The sequence below is a fragment of the Echeneis naucrates genome, chromosome 2 (genome assembly GCF_900963305.1).
Source record: "Echeneis naucrates chromosome 2, fEcheNa1.1, whole genome shotgun sequence".
NCBI lineage: Eukaryota > Metazoa > Chordata > Actinopteri > Carangiformes > Echeneidae > Echeneis > Echeneis naucrates.
Window position 1 is genome coordinate 17266551 of NC_042512.1, and position 9956 is coordinate 17276506.

Consider the following 9956-nt stretch of genomic DNA (forward strand, 5'->3'; position numbering starts at 1 on the left):
AACAGCCCCCACTGTTGTTTTTTTTGTGGCTCTTATGTTGATTGTCTCCCTGCAGCGTTTTCAGGAGAAGGTGGAGGCCCTGGAGCAGGAGGCAGCCAGCGAGCGTCAGCAGCTGGTGGAGACCCACATGGCCCGGGTGGAGGCTCTGCTCAATGACCGCCGTCGCCTGGCGCTGGAGAACTACCTGACCGCCCTGCAGCAGGACCCACCACGGGTACGGTTCATCGACAGGAGAACTGCATTATCATGTCTACTATCTTTTCAAATTAGATATTATCCCTCGTCTCTTTATCTGGCCTGCTGGAAAACGTCAGTAATTCTCCTGGAAACTAAAAATTAAACGAGTAAAGAATCAATAAAGAATCATTTTGGGGATTTGTATCACTGCTGGTTTATTTTCCGATCCAGACTAAATGTATATAAATACACTGCACTGTCCTTCTTCTGCTGTTAACCATCTGTCTCATCCTCTCCCATGTCTTTTGTAGCCTCGCCACGTCTTCAGCCTGTTGAAGAAGTACGTGCGTGCCGAGCAGAAGGACAGGCAGCACACCCTTAAACATTTTGAACACGTCCGCATGGTGGATCCAAAGAAAGCAGCCCAGATTAGACCTCAGGTGATTTGACTCGTTTACTGTCATGCAAAGCAGAAATAAGAGACCTATACAGAAGGATTTTGGTTTTTAGAAACTATAAATACAGCTTTGTCTGTGAAGAAGAAATCCAATTGCAGGTTTGTGTTTTTGATAGGTGCTTACTCACCTGCGTGTCATTGAGGAGCGTATGAACCAGAGTCTGGGACTTCTCTACAAGGTGCCAGGAGTGGCTGACGATATCCAGGACCAAGTTGGTGAGTTTGTCTTTGGACGTTGGACCAATAGGACAGACAGTGGGGGGGTGGAGGGGGGTTGTTGCAGAGAAGATAATAAGTCATTGTCTCTTGTTCGTGTGTATTTTGGATGCTGTTCTGACCATGGCATGGGAGAGATAGAGGACGACACGCTGTGCTATTTGTGCTACATGAAACGGAGATTGAATGCTCCAAATACCAGCCCACAAAAATACAAAATTTTTTTTTTTTTTTTGATAAGGGCATCGGAGCCATTTGGCCTAATTCTTCTGTCAAATTAAACTGTTTGTCAAAAGATAAATCCCCTTCGCCTCCCACCCCTGCATTTGTTAGGTTTCTGTGGGTTTTTGGGTTTATTGGAGTTTGCATGCGTCACACAGCCATCTGTGTCTCTGTCTCGGAGACTGCCACAGTCTGTGCTCCCCAGCAAAACACACACACACACACAGGAACAAACATACTCAGAAGTAAATGCACCTTCCAGTTGTTACTAGGCACCAGGTTGAAGCATTTCTTGAGGCCTCTCTGTGAGCATAGAAAATAGTTTTTCCTTTCAACTGAAACAGCTTGTCCTATTTTTTCATTCTAATTACTAGAGTTGATTATTTATTTTATCATCAGCAGTATTATCATCATGCAGAGCATTTAATTATGAAACTATCTGAAAGCAACAAAATGCAAGATTGATAACAGTTGGATAAATGAAGTGACACTCCCTCCTCCATCCTCCCTTCTTCTCGTATCCTTCCTTGCTGCCTCCTTCATCACATCCATCCAGAGCTCCTGCAGAGGGAGCAGGCGGAGATGGCCCAGCAGCTGGCCAACCTGCAGACAGATGTGAGGGTGAGCTACGGCAATGACGCCCTGATGCCCGACCAGGAGCTGGGAGACGGCCAGACCGACCTGGTGCCTCAGGAAGACACTCTGGGCCTGGCAGGAGTTGGCTTTATCCATCCTGAGATCTTCAACCAGCCCAACACCGAGAACCAGGGTATTTACTGACACACAGATAACGACACCAAAGAGCAACAGTGACATTTATGCTGCTTTAAGGTTGATTGACATTTGCAGCCAAACAAGGCAACAAATTTTGTCGTCGTAGGAATGGATGCCATGAAAAACGTTGCTCACCTATTTGAATACTTTGCAGACGCGTGTGCATAAAACAAATTGAAAGTAAAATCCTCTCTCTCTCTTCCCTAGTTGAGCCAGTGGACTCTCGCCCTAATCTTGACAGAGGCATCCCCACAAGACCAGGTTGGTGCCGTTGTTGATATAGTTCTTCCAGTGACTGATGTGGTGTTAAGTGCTGATATGCATTTTAAAAATCCGATAGTCATCTTTTATAGCCTGTAGGTAATATTCTGCTGGCTGCGTTACACCCCTACTCATCTGGTTGTGTTTGCAAGCACTCAATTCAATAGGCCTTATCAATGTTTACTTAGTTATGTGGAAAGATGGATCTTGATGAATGCACCCTCTAGTGGCAATAATGGAGGTTTGGGTGCATCAGTTTGCCAATAAAATATAAAATAAATCTAGATATTAGGATAATGCTTCTACATCTCTACATCCCTTATGTCATGTTGTAAAGCACAGAATAATCATCTTGCATCAACCATAAGTAAAGCTATTTATTTACGATTATTAAATCCACAGTGAAAGCTGCCCAGTAAATCAAATCATTGTCTGAGGAAAACGTGTATTTAAATACCACTGAGTTGTCGTCGACAGTTCTTTATTAATTTTATCAACAACTTAGTAAAAGGATCCTCTGGGGTAAGGAAACACATTTGTTAGGGCGAAGTCAGGTCTTTGCTTCAGGTCCAAGATAAGATGAGCTAGAAAGGCAGAAAAAAAAATTTCCTCTATCGCTCCCTCTCTCAGCCAACTCCGATTGACCTCCATTTAGACGCCTGCTGCAGTTCTTAGGAGATTTGTGATGCTGCCGCAGAGTCTGTGCATCCTGCATATGCCCTGCTATACGAGCTATATTCGTTTCCCACCACTGCTAGAGTCACTACTCTGCTGTCCTTCCTGTTTGAGGAAGTGAGTTTGATTTGCACTTTTGTGTGTGGGGGAGAAGAAAGCAGCTGAGTGTCACCATCTATAATAGATTGTGCTTTTGCTTCTCTTGTCAGTGACTGGAATGAAGAAGGAACCTATTCCCAAGCTGCGGATGGAGACCGAGGACAGACAGAGCACTGAATACGAAGTTCACCACCAGAAACTGGTAAGCCAGCGTGCACAAACTTCCAAAGACACGAGCTCACAAACAGTGCAGATATGCAGAAACTCACTAATTTGTGTAGAAATGCAAGACAACTATTAAACATAGAGTATTAGACGAGAACATGCAAACACAGATGTGTTTAATTTACTGACAAGTTTGAACTGTGCCCCCTCGAGTCTGCAAGCACAAACAATCAGGTCCATGTTCTCACTTGCCTGTCCTCCCTGCAAACTTCGAAGGTTGTCTCCATGGAGACTCCGTGGAGACAACCGTGATAATCATGCGTCATGCTCGCCTGCTGTAAAAGCCACCGATCAGAGTGAAGTTTTGTTCAGTTTGTAGCTGTAAGTGCTTCACTGGTCATTGCACTGAACATAATAAGGCTCCAACCCAGTTCTGTTTTCATTCATTCATTAATCTCATCCTACATTGTAATACCAGCACAACCCCCCCTTCCTCTCCGCAATCCATCCTCAGTGAAATTATAATCCACATATTTTTTTCTTCTCACCTAAATGCTTTATTCCCTTAATCCCTACATTTTATAACATATCACATTTCTTACATTGACAAGGAGCAGTTGGTGTGTCACACCGCCTCCTTTAACTCAGCTTCTTAATTTGATATTCACCGTTACCCCCAATCAGCGTCCTGTAGGATTATTGTGGAGGAGGCTCACCAGCCTGGAATTAAGCCTCCACTCACTGACACAAGCAGGCATATTGAAATGTCAGGATGCTTTAGTGGTGTAATGTGGTTGGTGCCAATTGACAGGAACGTCCGTCTAGGTGGAAATATCAGACTTGTTTTCCTCCTGTCAAGGGACTCTGCTTGCGTTCATTTATTCTCATAATTTTTTACTTCTCTAAATCATTTGTGTTTGGAGGTTGAGCTGAGTCACGCTGCATACCTGCTTCTCTGTCAGTGGTTTGTGTGCCTCTCCCCGACAGCCGCAGGAAGAAATGAGAGCTCTCACCAGCAAATTACTCCTCAGAAAATAAGTCAAGAGACAGCATTAGTCACTTCTGTGTGTGTTTAAGTGTAGTGTCTCTGTGAACCAACAGTTTTAAAAATAAAAAGCACATAATATAAGAACAAATACAAACAAAGAAATAGGTGTTATAATTGCAGCACACACTGCAAGGACACCTGGAAATGAAAATGGGAGAGAAACAAAAATAAATTAGCTGCAGATAGAAAGAGATTATTATCTCTGTGAGGGAAGTTACATCCAAACCATTTCTGGGAGCAGTCTGTTGTATTAACAAATAAAGCAATCAGAGACACACAATAAGAAGTTCTTGTTGCAGTTTATGGAAAAGCTTAATCAGGTCGTGCTGCTGCGATTGATTGTAGCCAAATCAGCTCACCTGTTTTTCAAATGCATCCAGGTCTTCTTCGCAGAGGATGTGGGCTCCAACAAGGGCGCCATCATTGGCCTGATGGTTGGAGGTGTTGTCATAGCGACTGTGATCGTCATCACCTTGGTGATGCTGAGGAAGAAGCAGTATACCTCCATCCACCACGGAGTCATCGAGGTGAGAAACAGCTGAGATGTGTTTGTGTGAGCTGTGTACAAGCTGCTCTAGCTGAGCGTCCTGCTGGGCCTGCATGTGTCAGCTCAGGCTGCTTTCAGCGCCTGAGAGCCAAAACTGGAGTATGTGCTCATATTTCATTCATTTAGGTCGTCCAACAATGTAGAGCAAGAAATGGTTCATTGAAAAAAAAAGAAGGAAAAACCCTCAAAATTTCATGAATGCTTGAAACTAATTAAATCATTTAATTATCTGTTCAATTAAAGAAAAATGAGAGTAGGATCAACCCTAGTTTATTTATTTTTGTCAAACACTCTTACAATAAGCTCATGTATGATCATACGGATTCTTTTATAGAAGTTGATTTAAATAAGAGTGTAATCTCCCCTCCCCTCCAGGTGGATGCAGCCGTCACCCCTGAGGAGCGCCACCTGTCTAAGATGCAGCAGAACGGTTATGAAAATCCGACCTACAAGTTCTTTGAGCAGCTGCAGAACTGAGGAGAATGTCACATGTACAACCATATACACTCACACCCACATAACACACACATAAACACGAACCGAAACAAACATTTCTTCCCACACATTGCACCCCCCTCCTCCCCCCCCCCCTCCCTCCCTTCCCACTAGTCCCACGTCTCTATCAGGCAGCGTGGCTTAGATCACAGTGACTGAAATAGTCAGTTACGAGCTTGAGGAGTGACTGTAGCCAGGGGTTTCCTCTCACTCTTGCCTGGGCGGACACTGCGGCCAAGCCAGTTTGCACCAAGTTTGTTCACTTTATTGGAGCGAGACGCCTTTTAATTAAAGAAAGATGCTTTTATACGTTGCTCCGCCTGGGCCTGCTGATGTATGGAACAAGGCCCCGCCCAGTGCATCAAAACAAATCTACCCGTAGGGGAAAGAAGCGGGTTCTCGCCACACTGATTCAGGGCCAGTGTATAGTTGTTGTTGTTTTTTTTTTTGTTTTTGTTTTTTTTTTTTTCCTTTTTGGCTTGGGAAAGTTTTAGTTGTGGACTTAGTGTAGGCAAATCTGACCACTGATCAGCAGGATAAGAGGCGCACGCTGTCCGTGGGCCTTATTTACAAGAATTGGTTGCACGCAGATGAACCAATCAGTCATCTCAAATCATTCTCCCACACGTGGACACATTCATCTCTTTCTACCATGTTCTTAGTAATGATTATCTAATGAAATATATGAATCAAGCAACGTGATCTATGTAAATTAGGCCCAGCGATTCCCCTCCTACTGCGCCACTACTGCACTCACTCTACAGTCGACACTGGAGTATAAGTGAGCCTCCTCTCCCTCCCTTCCTCCGTGTTCATCCCTCCCTTCATCCTCTTTTCTTTGTGCATTCTTACGACAGCTGGGCTGTGTTAAGTCACACAAGGCTCTTAAGGATATTTGGAGATGCTGATGATAATGAATATGTTGATGACGACAGTAGTAACTATGTATTCTGAATGAGCTGTTTTTATTTTAGAGTTTTTCTCTATCGTTTCCAGTTTTGTTTTTCAAAAAAGAATGAAAACAGAGACAAAAAAAAAATCAGCCAATGTAAAGTCCTTTTTTTAAATTGCGTGTAATGTTACTAAAGTAATGCTCAAGTCTTAGCTGTTCCTATGTAGTGCATGACAACAGGATTTGGAAAAACAAAAAAAAAGAAAACAAGATCTAACGCTGCTCTCTCTTGAGATTCCTTTCTCACGTATAGATTGTCATTCTAGCAAGATTGTACATTTAGTATCTTCTCGTGATCACGTGACTTCAAACAATGATGAAAAATATATATAAATCTAGATGAACAGGTTCTGCTTTGATATCATGTAAAATACACATTTAAATGAGATCTGTGATTTTTGAATTTAAGTGTGTTTGTCATTTCTCTTATTTTTTGATACCATGCTACGTTCCTGAAGCTGCAGGAGGGGGGCTGGCTTCATCTCTCTTTGTGTATTATTCTCATTCACTTCAATATATTGTGTTAAAAATTTCTCATACCAAGGGGCTTTCAGAAATCATCCTATTTAAATTTTGCTTTGTTGTTGGACTCATGTTATTGTGTTTTTCAGAAGAGGGCCAGTTCTGGGGCTGAAGGTTACAGGGAGTGGGAAGGGAAAGGGGAAAATGTGAGAAGCCAGGATGGGGGATGGGTCGGGATTATCTCTGCGTGGGAGTATTTTGTCATTGTCAGTCTGGTGTGATGTCCAGTTGTAAGCTGACACCGTTTCTCTTTGGTTTTGTAATCATTTTGCTTTCTGCTGTTAGAACAGGTGAAGTGTCAGAAGAAGGAGGAGGAGGAGGAGGAGGAGGAGGAAGCAGGGCGAGGTAGAGATGACTTGCAGTTCCGGATGGATAGCTAGCCAGCCAGGCAGTCTGTATATATAATGGATTTTCCCTTTCCCTCACGCCCTCCTTCGCCTTCCTGTCCCTTCAGGCATGCTGCTCACCTCTCTACCATCAACGCACATTTGACTCCTCAGAGGCACAGCACTGGAGTCTGTATATAAATAATAGGCGTTCACCGTCGAGAGAGCTGAGAGCAACTTAGGACAAGTAAGCAAAAGCAGGGATCAAATATTAGTCTGAGTTAAATTCAAGCTTGTAGAGAAGAACACCCTCCTCATCCCTCCCCCTGTTCATCTTCATACAGCAAGCTCATGTTAAAGATTTGTCATCATCTCAACATTACAGAAAGAAATGCAGCGTGACCTCTCGCTCTGCTAATGCATTGAATGGAGTCAGAACAGTGATGAGTGATGAGTAGGATGTATATTCGGAGGCTGCAGTGTGGTGGGTTCTTGGTTTTCAGAGGGTGCTCATTGGAAGCCCAGCAGAGGGCAGTAGAGTAGAAGAGGAAGCAGGATTTTCTTTCTATCTTTTTCTGTGGGTTATATATTGGTTTTGTTTTCCACTGTGTAATATTGTGCAGGCCATTTGCATTGACTGGGAAAACGCTTTCTACACTGTATTCCATAATAAAGTTTTGAATGTACATACAGATGCTGTGATCTTTGTCTTGTGTGGATATGACCTCAAAAATCTAAGGAACGATAATGTCAAAAATTGATGCTCTGAAGGGACGTTTTCTTTTTTTCTTAGCTCCATAAGTGGGTCAGAGGTCAATGTCAGACTGAGGCTGGCAGCGCTGCAGTGTGTGACTCAAGGACACATCAGAGGACTTTCCAGCCCAGATGAAACCATCTTGTCAAACCTCATATTATTTTACATTGCACCAAAACCAAACCAGCATCTGTACTCTGTATGATCTGTGTTAAAGGTGTGGACAGGATATACAGCGTGTCTTTATCAAAGGTGGAACCACAATGAAAACGAAAGGTGTGTACAGATGAATTATCAGTAAAAAAAAACAAAAAACAAAACAAGAAGTCAGTGCGATGCAGTAAAATACCCCCCGACTGCAATTAGAGATTTTTTAAATGTGATGTTTTTTTAACAGCTCACAAATGAATGTTCAGACATAAATATTGAAATGTTAAAACATTTCAAATCTCCTTTATCGACGCGCTGTGCAGTTTCAGTGTAACAGGAGGAGCCGTGCGTGTTGCGCGACGTCATGACGCTCGTCGACGTCACATTCCCACAATCCACTGCGGGTCTTTCACATTTGGATCTCCGTCTCACTGAGTGTCAAATCCAAGGTGAGTGCTAATTCATCCGGAGAAGTGTGAGTTTAACTTGGTCCTGGTGGTCTGCTCACGATGGCACATTTGTGTGTCCGTTGTTGTGACGTCAGCGAGTGAAGAAGACAGCCGGTGTTGTTTCAATGAGTCCGGCCAGCTAACGTAGCTTGCTTTTTTTTTTAGCATTAGCATTAGCGCGGTTGGGTGAATGCAGTAAACGAACCGTTTTCGCTCAGAAAGAATGAAACAAAGCTCGTTTACAGCCACTTTGGACGTAACTGCACACTTTAGCACAGCTGTTGTGTTTAAGAGGCCGGCTCGGTGTACGTTAGTTGCTGTCAACAGAAGTTATCGCATGCTAATCAGTAGCCAGTGCTAACAGTAATTTGCTGCAGCAGCACCTTACTGGTTCGTAGGAACAAGTTTGTTAAAGACAAATAGTGCCGTAGTTTCCATTTCATGCACGTCTTTAGCAGTGAATGATTAACACCCTGACTTGCTCCCTCTGTCCTTCAGATGGCTCTGCACCGGTTGTTCCACCTGTCCTCTGTGCTGCGCTCCGCCGTCACCCTGACCCTGCGCAGGAACATCGGCCTCTCTGCTGTCCTCTTCACCCGGGCCAAGGAGCTCGACCCCGTCCAGAAGCTGTTCCTGGACAAGATCCGTGACTACAACACCAAGAGCAAGTTAGTTCATCACACACATCTCCTGTCATCAACCTCCCCACACTGAGAAGGGCGTTTATTTCCCTGGCTGATAGGATAAAGATGGATTAAAGATAAGAGTTATTCAGAAAAAGAGCTTCTAGCTTCCAGCTGATGAAATACTAATGTAGAAAACAGAGAAGCTTGTTTTTGGCTTCTGTAGAGTTGACATTGAACCAAACCAGCCCTCTAAACTCTGAGCATACCCAAATGAATCCTCCATCACCGTCCAGCTCATTTGATGTCTTTGTTCTCCCAGGACTTCTGGAGGCATTGTGGATGCAGGACCAGTGTACCAGAAAAACCTTTCTGAAGAAGTCTCCAAACTGCAGAGACTGTACGGCGGTGGCGACCTCACCAAATTCCCAGACTTCAAATTCACAGGTGATTACGTTAACAGTGATGCAGTTTAGTTTCCTGCCCTAATTATTCACTAACGAGTCAAACAAATGTAGATAAATGAAACAACAGCTTAAATAGTCCTTTTTTAATGATGTAATTTTCCTTTTCCAGAACCAAAGCTGGATGAAGTGTCCCAGTGAATGCTGTCCTCGTTGTTCCTCCTACACAGCACCGATATGTTGTATTTAATGAAACGATTGACACTGTCCATCGATGGCTCCAGAATATTATCACATTGCAATGTGAAAATTCTGACTGTTGTAGTATTGTAATTAGTAAAATGTTTAACATCATTGTTCAGACACAGTTGTCATTTAATTATTAAAATGACTTTGTAAATCCTTCATATACATACAGGGCCTAGTTGTGTGAGGACTTAAACAACCACCTATAAGTTGTCAGGTGATAATAAAAAACAATGTCAAATTTGTAGAAATGAATAGAAGCAGGACTGAACGATCCTCTATATAAATTTAAATATACCTTGTCTTCCAGCTGGCTTAGTAGGTGATCTGATTCCCAACACGGTGAGCGTGGAAAAATAAATATAAATATATGTTTCATTGTTTAATTTGAGGA

The 9956-nt window shown here is 43.1% G+C and overlaps 2 protein-coding genes across 3 annotated transcripts in view; both read left to right on the plus strand.

The window, feature by feature from the left end:
* The window catches only part of appa (amyloid beta (A4) precursor protein a), a 29369-nt gene extending 21741 nt beyond the window's left edge, over nt 1–7628 (plus strand). For both annotated transcript variants that reach the window (XM_029514865.1, XM_029514859.1), the window contains 8 exons: nt 56–214; nt 489–617; nt 751–850; nt 1629–1841; nt 2054–2107; nt 2992–3083; nt 4475–4621; nt 5017–7628. In XM_029514865.1, the coding sequence (XP_029370725.1) occupies nt 56–214; nt 489–617; nt 751–850; nt 1629–1841; nt 2054–2107; nt 2992–3083; nt 4475–4621; nt 5017–5118 (996 nt within the window). In that variant the 3' untranslated portion in view covers nt 5119–7628. The remainder of the gene's footprint in view (nt 1–55; nt 215–488; nt 618–750; nt 851–1628; nt 1842–2053; nt 2108–2991; nt 3084–4474; nt 4622–5016) is intronic.
* A 597-nt stretch (nt 7629–8225) lies between these two features.
* On the plus strand, nt 8226–9729 carry atp5pf (ATP synthase peripheral stalk subunit F6). The gene is made up of 4 exons (XM_029520289.1): nt 8226–8289; nt 8788–8957; nt 9235–9359; nt 9489–9729. The coding sequence occupies exons 2-4, from the start codon at nt 8788–8790 to the stop codon at nt 9515–9517; spliced, it is 324 nt and encodes a 107-aa protein (XP_029376149.1). The 5' UTR covers nt 8226–8289; the 3' UTR covers nt 9518–9729.
* Nucleotides 9730–9956: the final 227 nt, after the last annotated feature.